The sequence below is a fragment of the Bubalus bubalis genome, chromosome 9, assembly GCF_019923935.1.
Source record: "Bubalus bubalis isolate 160015118507 breed Murrah chromosome 9, NDDB_SH_1, whole genome shotgun sequence".
Lineage (NCBI taxonomy): Eukaryota > Metazoa > Chordata > Mammalia > Artiodactyla > Bovidae > Bubalus > Bubalus bubalis.
Window position 1 is genome coordinate 8181244 of NC_059165.1, and position 17670 is coordinate 8198913.

Below are 17670 nucleotides of genomic sequence, written 5' to 3' on the forward strand. Positions count from 1 at the left end.
CAAAGCAACTACTGCAAAGAGCAGGTGGAATTCTGACTTTTTTTATTACCTCCCTGGGGTTTCATAGTGAATAGGCAATGGAAGCAGGTTCAATGAGAAGGCTGCCATTATTTACTAAATATATTAAACCAGAAGGCCCCCATAATTTCCAAATGCACAGAGAAAATTCTCACAAGAATTTGGCATATGTTACATGTTCTCTACCCCTGTTTATAAACTTGCTTATGGCGGTCTTCTCCTGTGGTTAAGACTCTGCCTTCCAACGCAGCGGGGTATGGGTTCAATCCCTGGTCAGGGAACTAAAGTCCCACATACTATGCACCAAAAATTTAAAAGAACAATGGAGCATAGCTCTGATTTGGTTCCCCAGAGAAAGAAGAAAAAATTTTAATTATATTGTGACTGTTAGGAGAGCACATAGACCTATACACAGAGTATCTGATGGAGAATCTCCAAGATGAGACATCAAATGACTGAAAGTGCACAGCACACAGCCTCGTGTATGATAAGAACTCAATCTCAATAAGTTACTAGCCAAAAAGAAAAAAGAACCCCCAAGGGGTGCTATATAATTCCACACTCAATTATACAGTACAGGCATGCTTTGCAAGAAGAGAAAGAATGGTTATGCCTATAAAAAGCAAAAGTATGTGTGTGAAAGTCACTCAGTCATGTCCAACTCTTTGCCATGCCATGGACTATATAGTTAATGGGATTCTCCAGGCTAGAATACTAGAGTGGGTAGCCATTCCCTTCTCCAGAAGATCTTCCCAACCCAGGGATCGAACCCAGGTCTCCTGCATTGCAGGCAGATTCTTTACTAGCTGAGCCACCAGTGAAGCCATTAAAAGTAAAAACCACTTCATAAATGAAGAAGAATTTGAGCTAGACCTCAAAGGATGGCTAGAATATGATTTAGGGGACTAGAGACAGGAGGGCATGAATGGTGAGGGAAACCTGAGCATACACAGAGAAGAAATGAGTGGTTTGTTCCCAGGTCCTTGAAGACTAGTGGTGGAATCTGATAGAAACAATGAGACCTGTTTGTAGAGGGGATTGGCAATGAGCAGGAGAATCTTGTTTGCATATTTTGATGTTTCTGTGAATCTTATCAGTCTGGATCCATTCACGAGATGAAAGTCACACAGTAAAGTTACTACTCCCTGGTGTCTGCATTGCAGCATCCACAGAAACAAATGTCCATAGTGCTGGCGAGCTGTGCACACAGATGGTGCTGGGGTACCACCACATATGCTGCTGGTGGGTCCTGAAGAGGCCTCCCTCTGTAGGAACCTAATGGACTTTCGTGTACCTCAGCCAAGTGTTCCGGAGTTCCCTCGAAGTCCACTCTTATAGGACTGAGGAGAAGGTGTGCAGGCAGGAACTTTGACTAAAGCACAGGTTTCACTGCAGTCCAAACTAAGAGCTGAGGTCCCCTGGGGAAGCTGCATCCTGCAAGCTCTTAGCATGGGCAGAAACCTCTGGGGCTGAGGGGTGGAGAAAAATAAAGCACTCTCTAAGTCCACTGGAACAATCCACAGGATCCAGGAAGAAGACCCCTTCATGTGATCTCTCTCCAGTGCTCTGTCCTGGCAAAGCTGAACTACATCAAGCCATCTGGCAAAGGCAAAATATTTGAAGGTTCAAGCTCCATTTTCAGGAGTCGGGGAATGAAGGGCAAGTTAGGAACTAAGAAGCAATAAATTGGCAACCGTCCCCATGGGCAGATTTTCCATCGCGGTATCAGGCAATGTGGATTACCTCATCAAGACTGTACTGGCGTCAGAGGTCAGCCAGGAGGCCGCTGCAGTGACACAGCCATGACAGGCCAAGGCCTCGGACCAAAGGAATGTCAGCTGGGATGAAATAGAGAGGTCGGGTAAGACACTTCAAGGGAACAGGATCATGAGGAAAAACGAATGTACTGACTTGGGAAAATTCCAGAGTCTCAGAACATGTCCAGAAAGGGGGGTATGGAACTGTCGAGAACTTACTCTGAGAGGCTGAAGACTAGGAAATCCACCTAAGGCTGACGCCTTTGTGGGTCCTTAGTGCCTAGCACGACTGGCAGTAGGTACGGACACACTTCAGTAAGCGTCGGTGGAAGGGAGGGAAGGTGGGTGGGTGGTAAAGAGAGAAATCCTTTACAGGAAAAGTAGAAGAGTAGTCCAGAGTCCCAGCCCGAGCATGACCAGAGGCAAGGACTAAATCCTCCAAATCCCTGAGTAAAGGGGCAGAGAGCCTGTAACAAGCTTCGTCACCCAAGTGACCGGAATCCAGGCACAGGAGCCTCTCCTGAGATCATCACAACTCCCCTCCAAGATACGACAGGGAAGTGCCCAGGCTCTCCCCATTGTGGCCTGCTCCGTCCACGCCAACCCCACCCCGCGCAGCCTGGCTCTCCACCCAGTAGTACACCCCCAGCGCTTCCGGAGCAGGAGCTTCACCTGCACGGCCTCCCTGGGTCCTGGGGATGTAGCAGGGATGGTTCATTCGTGCTTAAACTGAAAGTTGACCCCCGCTGGGAGAGAGAAACTTCCCTTAACAACAGTTATGCACCTCACAGAGAAAGGTGCCATTACCCCCATTTTTCAAACGAGGACCCAGGTTCTGAGAGATTAAGTCTTACCCCTTGTTCATGCAGCATCTAAGTCTTGGAGGAGGAAAAAAAAAAAAAGACATGTATAGGAACTTACTTTAAATAAAATTATCCTGTCACCCATATTAAATTAAAGCCTCTTATTCTTTTTTTTTTTTTTTTAGTTTCTTACTCTTCACTTTCATCAAATTCTACAGAATAATGAAAGTTAACATGCACAGGTCACTCATAAAGTGCCTAGCAGAGTTCCTAACACTGCACAGATAATATCACAATCCTTAGAGCAACCCTGTTTTATACAGAAGGAAATTGAGGCACAGAGAGGTGATGTAACTTGCCCAAGGTCATGTAAGTGACCTAATAAGTGGTACAGTGAAGATTCAAATCCAGCTGGTCTGGCTCTAGAATCCATCTACAAACTAGCAACACTGAGCTCAGAGAGAAACCTTGTAGGCCTAACATTCAACTGTAGAGTTTAAGGTGTAGAATGTTTTGATTTTACAGTTAGCCTGGTGACTCCCAGACAATTTTGAAGAGGGTCATGACTATGACTCAGATTCACTACTTCAGTTTTTCTGTTGTAATGAAACTATTGCACGGCGGTTGTTATATTCTAAGGGTTGGTTCAGGAGCCAAGGAAAATGTTGACAAATGAGACGTGATTGAGGCCAGAAGTGTATTCAAATCTGTCGAGCCCAGGCAGCCAGGACCCCAGCATCATTAGCATCCTTCCGTTTGGCTAGTCTTCCAGCAGAAAGCCTGTCTGTCTGAGTGCAGCGGAATGTCTTGGTGTTGATGAACTCCCTCAGCCCCCAGAGCTGCCCGTGTTTTCTGGAGCCCAGTGTCTCCCTCGTGCCAGGAAACACTATGGTGCTGCCAGCGTGTATTTATCACTCTGAAAAAATGGTTCATCCTTCCAGGCAAACTGAAAAGAAAAGCACGAAATTCTGAGTTTGCAGCCAGTTACCTCTGCTGATGTCTCAAATAAGCTAGACTGCATTATAAAAGCAGAGAAAGAACAGTAAGCATACATTTATCCAGATTACAGAGCTTTTGCATTGTGGGGAGCACTGCTCAATGTCTTGATAAAATCAAAAAGAGAAATAGTAAATTCACAAGGCTTTGACAAGGCACCCAGTACCTCTTAAAAACAAGGGCCTGACCTACATGCTTGCTCAACTTTCTGCTCTGTACTTCATCAATCCCTCCTTGCCTGCCCAAAGAGCAAAACATAAATTTAAAAAAACATACACGCATCTGACAAAACATGATCTGCTGGAGAAGGGAATGGCAAAAACCACTCTGCTTTCTTGCCACAAGAACCCCATGAAAGGCAAAAAAAGATGACACAGGAAGATGTATCCTCCAGGTTGGAGGATGTCCAATTTGCTACTGGGGAAGAGCAGAGAAATAGCTCCAAAAAGAATGAAGAGGGCAAGGCAAATCAGAAACACCACCCAGTGGTGGGTGTGTCTGGTGGCGAAAGTAAAGTCCGATCCTGTAAAGAAAAATACTGCATAGGAACCTGGAATATTAGGTTCATGAATCAAGGTAAATTGAATGTGGTCAAGCATGAGATGGGAAGAGTGAACATTGACAGTTCAGCAATCACGGAACTAAAATGAACAGGAATTGGTGAATTTAATTCAGATGACCATTATATCTACTACTGTGGGCAAGAAACCCTTAGAAAAAATGGAGTAACCCTCATAGTCAAGAAGAGTATAAAATGCAATATTTGGGTGCAATCTCAAATATTACAGAATGATCTCAAGTCATTTCCAAGACAAACCATTCAACATCACAGTAATCCAAGCCTGAAGCTGAATGGTTCTATGAAGACCCACAAGACCTTCTAGAACTAACACCCTAAGAAGATATCCTTTTAATCATAAGAGACTGGAATGCAAAGTAGCAAGTCATGAGATAGCTGGAATAACAGGCAAAATTGGCCTTGGAGTACAAAATGAAGTAGGGCAAAGGCTAATAGAGTCTTGCCAAGAGAACATACTGGTCATAACAAACACCCACTCCCAACAACACAAAAGAAGACTCTACACATGGACATTACCAGATGGTCAGTACCAAAATCAGATTGATTATATACTTTGCAGCCAAAGATGGAAAAGCTCTATACAGTCAGCAAAAACAAGACCTGGAGCTGACTATGGCTCAGATTATGATCTCATTATTGCAAAATTCTGGGTTACAATGAAGAAAGTAGGGGAAACCATTAGACCATTCAAGTATGACCTAAATCAAATCCCTTATAATTATACAGTGGAAGTGACAAATAGATTCAAGGGATTAGATTTGGTAGATAGAGTGCCTGAAGAACTGTGTGCAGAGGTTCATGACATTGTACAGGAGGCAGTGACCAAAACTATACCAAAAAAAAAAAAAAAGAAAGAAAGAAATGCAAGAAAGCAAATGGGTTGACTGAGGAGGACTTATTGAGAGAAAAAGAGAAGTGAAAGGCAAAGGAGAAAAGGAAAGATATACCCAACTGAATGCTGAGTTCCAGAAAATAAGAAGGAGAGATAAGAAAGCCTTCTAAAGTGAACTATGCAAAGAAATAGTGGAAAACAATAGAAAAAAACACTAGATCTCTCTCTTCAAGAGAATTAGAAATATCAAGGCAACAGTTGATGCAAGGATGGGCAAAATAAAGGACCAAATGGCAAGGACCTAACAGAACAGAAGAGGTTAAGAAGAAGTGGCAAGAATACACAGAAGAACTATACAAAAAAGATCTTTATGACCCAGATAATCACAATGGTGGTGTGATCAGTCACCTAGAGCCAGACATCCTGGAGTATGAAGTCAAGAAGACCATAGGAGGCATTACTAGGAAGCATTACTATGAACAAAGCTAGTGGAGGTGAGGGAATTTCAGCTGAGCTATTTAAAACCCTAAAAGATGATGCTGTTAAAGTGCTGCATTCAATATGTCAGCAAAGTAGGAAAATTCAGCAGTGGCCACAGGATTGGAAAAGGTAAGTTTTCATCCCAATCACAAGGAAAGGCAATGCCAAAGAATATTCAAACTACCATACAATTGCTCTCATTTCACATGCTAGCAAGGTAATGCTCAAAATCCTTCAAACTAGGTTTCAGCAGTATGTGAACTGAGAAATTCCAGATGTTCAAGCTGGTTTTAGAAAAGGCAGAGGAACCAGAGATCAAATTGCCAACATCCGCTGGATCATAGAAAAAGCAAGAGAATTCCATAAAAACATTAACTTCTGCCTCACTGACTATACTAAAGCATTTGACTGTGTGGATCACAACAAACTGTGGAAAATTCTTCAAGAGATGAGAATACCAGACCACCTTACCTGTCTCCTGAGAAACCTGTATGCAGGTCAGGAAGCAACAGTTAGAACCGGACATGGAACAACAGACTGGTTCAAAGATGGGAAAGGAGTATGACAAGGTTGTATATTGTCACCCTGCTTATTTCACTTCTATGCAGAGTACATTGTGAGAAATGCCAGGCTGGATGAATCACAAACTAGAATCCAGATTTCTGGGAGAAATATCAATAACCTCAGACATGCAGATGATACCACTGTAATGGCAGAAATTGAAGAACAACTAAAGAACCTATTGAGGAGGGTGAAAGAAGAGAGTGAAAATGCTGGCTTAAAACTCAACACTCAAGGAACCAAGATCATGGCATCCAATCCCATCATTTCATGGCAACGAGATGGAGACAAAAGTGGAAACAGTGACAGATTTTGTTTTCTCCATTTCCAAAAGCACTGCAGCTGGTGACTGCAGCCATGATAAAACAGGCTTGCTACTTGGAAGAAAAGCTATGACAAACCTAGATAGTGTGTTAAAAACCAGGGACTTGGGGAACAAAGGTCCATATAGGCAAACCTGTGGTTTTTCCAGTAGTCATATGCAGATGTGAGAGTTGGACCATAAAAAAAGTCTGAGCACCAAAGAACTGATGCTTTTGAATTGTGGTGCGAGAGAGTACTTTTGAGAGTTCCTTGAACAGCAAGGAGATCAAACCATCCAATCCTATAGGAAATCAACCCTGAATATTCATTGGAAGAGCTGATGCTGAAGCTGAAACTCCAGTACTTTGACCATCTAATATGAGGAGCCAACTCACTGGAAAAGACCCGGATTCTGGGAAAGACTGTGGGCAGAGGGAGAAGGAGGTGACAGAGGATGAGCTGGTAGGATGGCATCATCGACTCAATGGACATGAGTCTAAGCAAACTCTGGGAGATAGAGAAGGACAGGGAAGCCTGGAGTCCTGCAGTCCATGGAGTCACAAAGAGTTGGACATGACTTGGGGTCACAAAGAATTGGACATGACTTAGCGCCACATCAACAACGACAATATATGCATGCTGCTGCTGCTGCTGCTAAGTCGCTTCAGTCATGTCCGACTCTGTGCGACCCCATAGATGGCAGCCCACCAGGCTCCCCCATCCCTGGGATTCTCCAGGCAAGAACACTGGAGTGGATTGCCATTTCCTTCTCCAATGCAGGAAAGTGAAAGTGAAAGTGAAGTCACTCAGTTGTGTCCAACTCTTACCAACCCCATGGACTGCAGCCTACCAGGCTCCTCCGTCCATGGGATTTTCCAGGCAAGAGTACTGGAGTGGGTTGCCATTGCCTTCTCCGAATATATGCACACATGTATCTATATAATAGGGCTTCCCCTGTGGCTCAGTGGTAAAGAATCTGCCTGCAATGCAGGAAATGTGGTTCAATCCCTGCACTGGGAAGATCCCCTGAAGGAGGAAATAGAAACCCACTCCAGTATTCTTACCTGGGGAATTCCATGGACAGAGAAACCTGGTGGGCTACAGTCTATGGGGTCACGAAGAGTGAGACACGACTAAGCAACTAACACTTTTATCTATGTAACCATCTTGAGTTGTGTAGTGAGGGGCTTGAGTCTTTAAATAGAGTGAAGACCTCTATTTACTCACAGGACAAAGATAGCAAAGGTCACTAAAGCAAAAGCACTCGTATCTTTCCTTCTTGCCTTGGCAGGCTTGCTGCTCTCCTCATCCTATTAGGTAGTAGATGAACAGAGATCATCATCTTATAGCTATCGCAGAGTGATGGTTTTCAGTCACCAGTGGGCAGGGTTGCCTCCAAACTGCTGCCTAGAGACAAAGTGCTCTCAGAATCATTAATAAAGAGAGACACTCCTTGTTCAATTTTGCTTCAATTTGCTAGCTTTAAATACAGTACCTGAAGTGTGTATTTCATGCACCCTTTCATGTGGTACATTGCTTTAGGACATACTTTCTTTCCCTCTAAATTCATCTTGGGTCTGTTTTACCCACTGAGGATCAACTCTTTTTCATGGTTAAAGATGCCTTTTTCCCTCCTCCTTAGTTTGTGGGTTTTCATGGCTGTGCCTTCAGATAAAATGAGCCACGTTGGTATAACATCCCAGCCTTTTCTCTCCTCTTAGATAAAGAGGCCTAGCAACAAGAATAAAAAGTTTCTAAAGTGTTCAAACCAAAATTCTGAGGAACACAAATAACCCAAAATATCTGCAGGCAATTTTACCAGAGAGCCCAAGTTGCAGACAGACACAAATGTCCTTGTCTGTATTTTTCTTTATAGAAATAATTAAATTTAGAAGTGGATTCATTCTGGGTTGGGTTTTTATCATTATTATTTTTTACTATTTCCCTTCTCTGAGCAGTCTGACCTTTGGGATTATTGCTGTAGAAATCTTATTTCCAAGATAGATAATGTCAGCATTATCTAAGGCCATATGGCATAAACAGTCCAAGTTCTTTTCTTCTCAGTAGATAGCTTATGGACCTCGCTAAACAATTTTGTTGGTAAATCCCTTCAGCATCCCTGCTATTTTAATCAATCCTGCACACGGGAAGTAGCTAGATCTCTGCTTCATGCTTTGGCTCAGGAATAGAAAAACGGAGCTAGAGCCTTTCCATGCCTTGGAAAGGAGAATATAAAGTTACAGGAAAGCCAAAGTCTTTAAGAAATCTTCATTGTTTCTAGTCCTGGCTTAAGGGAAACTTTTGGCAGAGCCAGAAGGAAGGAATCAGACTGAACCTATTTAAGAATTATTGCCAAACTGAAGGATTGAGTTTTGCTTAAGGGAGGAGTTAAAAACCCCAGGCATGGCAATAAGACAGAAAAGAGATTTCAGCTGTTCTTTATCTCTAGAAATCATTGGATTGGGGAACCACAGTCTAAGCAGAATTAGGATTAGACTGAATGAAGACTCCTTTCCAACCCTTGAACCTCCATGAGAGTGGAATTTAAGGTGTTTGTCTGGGGAAATCCAGAGGAAAGAGTAAGATGAATATGCAGAGCTGCAAAGGCACCCACGCCTGCTACACGGGCTCTGTATCCATGCTTCTATTGCAGCTGCTCCCAGGCCTACAGCAGGCTCATGCTCAAGGGCAACGAGGCGGCAGCTTAGATTAGTAAAAAAGGAATCTGGGCCATGATGGATAGTAAGAGATAGCAGCCCTCATTTAAAACGATTTTTTTTTAATTTTTAATTGGAGGATAATTGCTATTCAATGTTGTGTTGCTTTCTGCCGCACGACAGTGCGAATCAGCCACAACCGTACATATATGCCCTCCTCTTTTAGCCTCCCTGCCGTGTGTGCGGACTCCGTTGCTCAGTTGTGACTGTGTCACCAGCAAATCCCACATGTGGCAATGCAGACATTTAAATGCTGCTCTCTCAGTTCATCCCACCCTCTCCTTCCCCGGCCGTGTCCACAGTCCATTCTCTACATCTGTGTCTCTATTCCTGCCCTGCACGTAGGGCAGTGCCATTTTTCCTAGATTCCATATATATGTGTTAATGGGCGCTATTTGTTTTTCTGACTGACTTCACTCTGTACATAGGCTCTAGGTTCATCTACCTCATTAGCATTGACTCGAATGCATTCCTTTTTATGGCTGAGTAATATTCCATTGTATATATGTACCACAACTATTTTATCCATTCATCTGTTGATGGGCATCTAGGTTGCTTCCATGTCCTGATTATCATAAATAGTGGTGAAATGAACATTGGGGTACATGTGCCTTTTTCAGTTATGGTTTTCTCAGGGTGTATATATCCCCAGTAGTGGAATCGCTGGGTCATATGGTCGTTTTATTCCTAGTTTTTTTTAAGGAATTTTCATGTTGTTCTCCATAGTGGCTGTGTCGATTCACGTTCCCACCGTCAGTGCAAGAGACCAGCGCTTATTTTAAATCTACTCCATTCACCAATCACTCATTCTCCTGACGCAGATGCAACCTGAGTAGAGGCAAAGTGACTTCCGGTGCTATTCTTGGTTGTGTGTCATATGCTGCTGCTGCTGCTGCTAAGTCTCTTCAGTCGTGTCCGACTCCGTACGACCCCAGAGGCGGCAGCCCACCAGGCTCCCCCGTCCCTGGGATTCTCCAGGCAAGAACACTGGAGTGGGTTGCCATTGCCTTCTCCAATGCATGAAAGTGAAAAGTGAAAGTGAAGTCGCTCAGTCATGTCCGACTTCTAGTGACCCCATGGACTGCAGCCCACCAGGCCCCTCCGTCCATGGGATTTTCCAGGCGAGAGCACTGGAGTGGGTGCCATTGCCTTCTCCGTGTGTCATATGCCACAGGGGTGTATTCCTTTGCCTTGCCCCACAGCAAAGGATGGAGGAGAGCACTGGTAGTTCAGCGTTAACTAAGAGTGCTGATACCAAGAGCCAAACGTGTCATATCATCTAATCTGCCTAATGGGTCCAAAGGGAAGCAGCCCCACTGAGTATTTGCTCTTAGCAAACAAGCACATCTGTCACCTACTAATAGAATAAAATCTCCAGGCTTTATTGAAGTTTCCCCATTTCTCTCTGTAGTTTAAGATGCTCCTGGAAAATAATATAAATAATTAGCTGCTCTTTATAGGCATGCAAATTCTTTACCCTGATTAAAGCAAATGAAAATATATTCTCCTGGTTTCTAATGTCATATTATTGGCCATATACAATTGTTATAAGATGTGCTACTTTCTTTCTACTTACTAAAACAGAGCAAAATTTTAGATCTCTGTCTGTATTCCAGGAAAGCTCATGGCTTTAGGAAATATTCTGTCTCCTAAAACATAAATATTGCAGCTTTCAACTGCTGACTCTAAGAGCCATGGCCCAAAAAGCCAGATGTCTGAGAGATACAGTGTGGAAGACGTAGCCAGAAAACCAGTGCTTAAATTCTGTTTCTATATAACCTTGGGACATCTCACTGAAACTCCATTTCTTCTTCTAGAAAATGAGGATAACATTAGCTTCCTGCTTTACAGAGTAGTTGTGAAGAGTAAAAAAGACAGGGTAAATGAAAATGTTTTATAAACTAAAGTGCCATACAAATAAGAGATATTAGTTTTAGTTGGAGAGTATCTTTGCATCTACCCCCTGTGAGTTGCAAGAAATTTTTTGCATGTGTGTATAAATTCTACACACTTATGTATTTTGGTTTGTGGAGAGGTGTTGAGTTTTCATCAGCATCTCAAAAGGAAGTCGTCACCTAACATTGGTTAAGAACCTTTGGGCTAGTTGGTGTTCTGCATCAACAGTCATTAGTAATATGCAAGTTAAAACCACTAGGAAATACCACTATACACTCAGTAGGATGGCTGTTATCAAAAAGACAAGCAGTACAGACTATTGGTGAGGGTATGGAAAATCTGGAACACTCATACACTGCTGGTAGGAGTGTAAAATGGTACAGTCACTTTGGAAAACAGTTTGGCAGTTTTTTACAAAGTTAAAGATAAAATTAGCATATGGCTCAGCAGTGTCGCTCTTAGTAATCTACCAAAGAGAATGAAAACATATGCCCACACAGAGACCTGTGCACAAATTTTCATAGCAGCATTATTTGAATTAGCCCAAAACTGGAAAGAAAACTCCCCATCACCTCGTGAATGGATACACTAAATGAGGCATATCCGTAAAGTAGAATATAGCTCGGCAATAAAAAAGAATGACATACTACTGAGAACTGCAACATGGATGCAACTTGAGAACATCACACTAAGAGAAAGAAGACTATAGAGGATATGATTCTACTTGTGTAAAATGTCTAGAAATGGCAAGTTTGTACAGATGGAAAACAGATCTGTGATTGCCTGTGATTGGAAGGGTAAGGGTAGCAATTGATTGCAAACAGACTCAAAGGAAATTTGACACAGACAATATTTTGACATATAATTGTAAAATAAATACAAATAGCAAAATATTTACCTATAAACTGATTTCAGTTTTGCATACAAGTTTCAAACTACTGTTATTTTTAGAAAAGTATTGTTTATTCACACTATGCTGCAAGTTCTGTCTAAACTTTGCAAGTTTCCTGACTTGCTAAAAAAAAAAAGATAATAAAAGTAATGATAAGCATTTGTGACAATAAATCTATTAATAAATTAATAGATGTAAAGATATTAGAAGAGGGCATAACACACCATAAGTATGGAATATAGGCTAAGTATAGACACTAACTAGATACTACCAAATACATATATTTTATAATATCAATTTCTTTTTATATTCTTTTTTCTGATGGGGAAAAATAGATATGAATGATTAATGATACTCTCCCAAGTTGGCATAAATGAAATGCATATTAATAGAGGTGATTCAAAAAGGATGTGGGAAATTTGGAGTTTGATGTAATATATCACAGACAGAATAATCTACAAAAGCTCGTTTGGGTTTTATTTTCATTTCAGAACAATCAATTCAGAAAAATAACTTTAGTCCTCCCTTCCACTCTCATTTTCTCCCTTATCTGCTTAGCTGCAGTGCCCGCGCTGAACCTCTTCCTTATCAATTACAGGATGAAGGAAAATGCTCGCCTCTAGAGGTAATAAAATTAGAAGGTGCAGAAGTTGGCATTGATAGCAGCTTGGGAAAACCATTTGTGTTTAACTGTGTGCCTCAGTCTGGAAATAGAACTTTTTGCCTCTGCGCAACTTCAAACCAAGAATTCAAAAGGTAATTGATTATTCTTTTATCTTACTAGTTTCAGTCGGAGTGGGGGAATGCATCTTCAACAGCAACCTGACAGAGCCTTGGGGTTGGAAACAGGAAAGGGAACAGAAAATTCACAGCACAAGTCAATAAACTATATTTTTCTTGTGTATGACAAGTTGAGTTTTTCATATTTCTGCCAGTTTTTTTCTAACGGAATCTCCAAAAAAATAGATGTATCGTCTAATTTAATTACCTTAGTTCTCTAAGTTTTCTAAAACAACTCACTACTGCCACAGGTCACATCTAGCTTCCCCAGAAGTTACAAGATTCATATATTTAAGCTAATCAGATGGTTAGTCAGAGGAATAGAAATAATGTATTAAAAGCAGGGTTACAATTTAACAGTGAAATGAGCAAAATTCATCATCATCATCATCATCATCATAATATAGGTTCCTGGGGGAATTAACACAGTTGACAATTTGTAAGCATATCACCCAGTCTGAGGGTCAAAATGTGAAGGCATTCTAAGAGGGTGGCCCACGAGCTCTAAGCATTCAACAACTTACGGTCATTATTCAGTGTGGCCCTGTGGAAGTGGAGATCACGGGTCAATCCAGTGAGTCAGCTCAGAACTGTGATGTATGTACTGCTACTTTACGGGGAGGGGTGGGATGGAACGGGGTGAGGGAGTCAATGGCTGAAAAATGGGTCAACAGTGTTTAGAAGGATGTCATATCTCTTTATGAGAATTTGGACTCCATTTGTAAAGAAAGCCTTAGGTCTGAAACCTTTTAGGCAAAGGATATACTGTCTCTGTTTATGGAACAGTGTGTGCTGAAATGCATATTTTTCTTTAAAGGACAAACAGGGAAACATGAGGACAGCAACGTAACTGTATTTCAATTCATGGTGAAGATATTTATTGGGTAGCTAATATATCCAAGATGCTGTTTTAAAATCTCTAAGAACTGTTAGAATGATGAAGCATCAATTTTTGCCTTCCAAAAAAGCTCTGCACCAAGAAGATAGGACATTTATCCTAGTATTTTTATTGCAAAACAGAAATTGAGTAGTGAGATAGGGGAGGACAAAGTGGCACAGGAATCTAGGGTGGGGAAGGAAAATCTCTGGACGTGGGGATGAGCAAGGAGTTTATGAGTGGTATGGTATAGCATCAGATACACACACACAAGAGGAAATGGAGCAGAGATGGGCAGAGGGATTATATCAAGCTTGCAGTACACTTTGATTGGAAGTTACAGGGTTTAAAAGAAGCTTGAAAAAGATTGGCAAGATAGGGTGGGATAGATAGGCTGATATCTATCTGGCTAAGGAGACAAGATGGAGAAAGTTCAGTCCTCTAGTAGAGACACCAGAGCACTAACAGTGGTCATTCGGTCTAAGGAACACTTGGCAGGTGGATAGGGCGTGGCCATTTACCAGTCTTCCCATTGACTAATAGGGCTTTACAGTTGTTATCAGGCCTGCTGATGTTAAATTCACGTACTGTAGTAAAATAGTGAATACATTTTCCCTTACGCACTAATTATGGCAAAGGAGAAGGATGAGAATAATTTATCTTAAATACGCCTGGTAGGTGTGGGATTTTGGCACCTAGTAACACCAGTTCTGTAAGAATATGCCTCTCTTCAACCATGAATTTAGAGTCACGAAACATATCTGAGTCTCAGGACTCTTCTGTCTGAATGATGGGCTCCAGGGAGAAAAACAAGGCCCTCTGGAGGACGCTTAGCACGTTCCCCGAGAAAAGCACCTCTCATCTCTCTTTCAGGTGGCTGGAAGCAATGGACAAAGCAGCCCACCCTGTCCACCAGGTAAGGAGTTGCTATCCATCTATGCCCTCACTCCGCTCTTCTCTGAGGGGGGATTCTCCAGTTGGGCATCACGCAGTCCAGCCTGGAACGTCTCAGATCCACCCTAAACGCTGGGAAAGGGGATTTCCGGTCAATAGGACTTCCCGCTCAGGTTTTATGGAGGTGCTTGTTCTTTTGGTTTTCAGGGTTTGGATGCTGTTCCTCTCAGTGAGCTCGGCGGGTAGTCCCAACCAGGGTGGAATTGCTGTTTGATACAAAACAGTTGAGTGGATTCCCATGAGGCAAGACCACTCCTACACTTTTCTTCTCAGTCTCTGAGAACAAGGGCGCAGGGGTAGCTTGGGACAGTGCTCTTGGCCAAGCAGCTTATTGGGAAACGTGTCTTATGTTTAGAAATGTAGTGCTTTATATTCCTATCCTTATTTTGAAGATGTATTAGGTCAGCTTTCACTGTTCCTGCCTATTCATGATTCCTGGCCTTGAAGTAATAGAATTTTTTTTTAATTTTATTTTATTTTTAAACTTTACAATATTGTATTAGGTTTGCCAAATATCGAAATGAATTTTTAATTTAGGCTTGACACACAAACTGATAGATAACTTCATAACACCAACATGTGAGACATCACTTCAGCCCCCAAGGCATTTGATACTCTTCTTTTTGAGCTAGGACCTCCTCAAAAGCAGAGAAACTGCTTCCATATTCAATTGTTTCACTTCTGTGCCATAGATACAATTTCTAACAAGGTCACACATTTCATTTAAATATGCTCATTTCCTCACAAAAGGAAGCAGAAGAAAAAGGTATTTACTATCAATTATCTTCTCTACGTATTTTGGTTTTTGTATATTCCAGAAAATTTGGGTGGTCTGAGCTTAATGTACTACCCTATGCCCTGTATCTGTCCTTTCAAAATAATCACCAGCATCATCATCAGATGACAAACAGCAGGACTTGTGTTTCATTTTACCTGAAACACAACACTCAGTACACTCACCCATCTCTCTGATGCATCACTGTAATGAGCCTCGGTACTTTTAAGAGGGATCTATTCTGCTAATGCACTCAGAGTGTCTGCAGCAGAGTGAAAAAGAAATACCCAAACTCCCAGCAGGCTTCCAATTCACAGCAAACAATTCTGCCAGCTCTGCATTCTGAAATCTTTTGCACTGCCTGGTTAAAACTAAAGAACAAAAATGAAACCAAATGAAAGAAACCAGCTAGCACCCAGCAAGCTGTTCTGATAAAGGGATGAAGCATCACACCCCCAGCCTCAGGTCAAGTTCCCAGGAAGAGCCTGCCACTGGGTCAGGACTGTGGACCTCTGACTCTCCAGGGTAGAGGATCTTGATTTATCGTGGGCCTTCCACACCACTGACCACGTGAGCCTCAGGCCTGATCTGGCCTGGGGCATTTCCCTTGTTCCTTGGCACAAATAGGAGTGCTGCTGCTGCTGCTGCTAAGTCACTTCAGTCGTGTCTGACTCTGTGCGACCCCATGGACTGCAGCCCACCAGGCTCCCCCATCCATGGGATCTTCCAGGCAAGAGTACTGGAGTGGGGTGCCATTGCCTTCTCCGAATAGGAGTGCTAGATAAAGTAAATCATGAACCAGGGCCTGCAATTAGTCACGGTGGACATACCAGGAACAGGGCTAGAAGGACAATCCCAATGGTAAGTAAAATAGCTCACTGGGGCCAGCACTTAGAGATGGACCTTTAAACAATAGTCTTTGCTGAGATCCCCATTTTTCTTTCTATACCTCACTGATATTCTTTTAATCTCCTCACGATAGAATAGAAGCCAAAGAGAAGGGATACCTACAGACATGAAAAGGGAAAGATCTCTGTGACCACTGGATAGGTTCAGATTGTCTGGCTCATTTCTCAGATGTGCAGATTGCCTTAGCAATGGGGCCGCTTAGGACAGGGGCTTCTCTGAACTCAGTCTTAGTGCTGATGTCACTGGCTCTGGGAAGCAGTGATTGCTGGGGCAGGATGGCCTCTCAGGTGATTCTTTGGTGCCACCCCTGCAGAACCATGTCTGGGAAGACGTTACCCTGCACAACAGTAGCCTCCCGCCCCTGGCTATCAAGAACCCAGAGTGCCTGGGCCTTCTGCACCAGCTGGACGGGAGCACAGACGTGTGGATGCAGTACTACTGCATCCTGAAGGACGGCTGCTTGTACTTCTATGCCAGCATTCGCTCCACCCAGGCCTCAGGTACGGAGTCAACTTTTACAGTCATAACAGTAAAGCCGCCTTAGCTTCACGAGCTTTTACCAAACTTTATGCTGTGTAAATTAGTTCACATTTATCTTCTGGAGAAGGGGTACTATTCTTTTTCTCATTTTACAGATAGAAAAATTGGCTGGAAAGTCTACACAACTCGACAAGATCACGTGTAGTAAGCAATAAAGCTGAGATCTGAACACAGGCAATGTAACTCCAGAGCCTGAACCCCTGTGCTGTGCTGGGCTTAGTCACTCAGTTGTGTCTGACTCTTTGCGACCCTATGGACTGTAGCCCGCCAGGCCCCTCTGTCCATGGGATTCTCCAGGCCAGAATACTGGAGTGGGTTTCCATACCCTCCTCCAGGGGATCTTCCCAACCCAGGGATTAAACCCAGGTCTTCCACATGGCAGGCAGGTTCTTTACTGTCTGAGCCACCAGGGAAGCCCAAGAATACTGGAGTGGGTAGCCTACCCCTTCTCCAGGGGAACTTCTCAACCTAGGAATCGAACCAGGTTCTCCTGCATTGCAAGTGGATTCTTTACCAGCTGAGCTCCTTGAACCCCTTACCCCATGCTTTTACTGCCTGGAAAAGTGAAAAATAAGCCCCTTCATTATTTTATGGCATTCAGAATCAATGCCAGTAGTTTTCTTGGGTAGTGACTCTACCCTTTTCTGATAGTATTCCTAATCTCAGACCAGTGAGTAATAAAAAGAGCATTGATTATCAATTTTCCCTGAGTAAGTTACTCAAGTTCCTGAAACTTAGTTTCCTCATTTATAAAATGGAAGCAGCAATCTATTTCACAGGACTGTGGTGAAGACTAAGCTTCCCCGGTGGCACTAGAGGTAAAGAACCCACCTGCCATTGAAGGAGACTTAAGAGATGCGGGTTCAATCTCTGGGTCAGGAAGATCCCCTGAAGAAGGAAATGGCAACCTACTCCAGTACTCGTACGTGGAGCATCCTGTGGACTGAGGAGCCTGGTGGGCTACAGTCCATGGGGTCACACAGAGTCAGACATGGCTGAA

General features: G+C 42.8%; 1 protein-coding gene across 1 annotated transcript in view; it reads left to right on the forward strand.

The window, feature by feature from the left end:
- The window catches only part of LOC102410054, a 119451-nt gene that overhangs the window by 90816 nt on the left and 10965 nt on the right, over positions 1 to 17670 (forward strand). The window contains exons 8-10 of the mRNA XM_006056410.4: positions 12434 to 12591; positions 14366 to 14408; positions 16444 to 16630. Of these exons, the coding sequence (XP_006056472.4) occupies positions 12434 to 12591; positions 14366 to 14408; positions 16444 to 16630 (388 nt within the window). The remainder of the gene's footprint in view (positions 1 to 12433; positions 12592 to 14365; positions 14409 to 16443; positions 16631 to 17670) is intronic.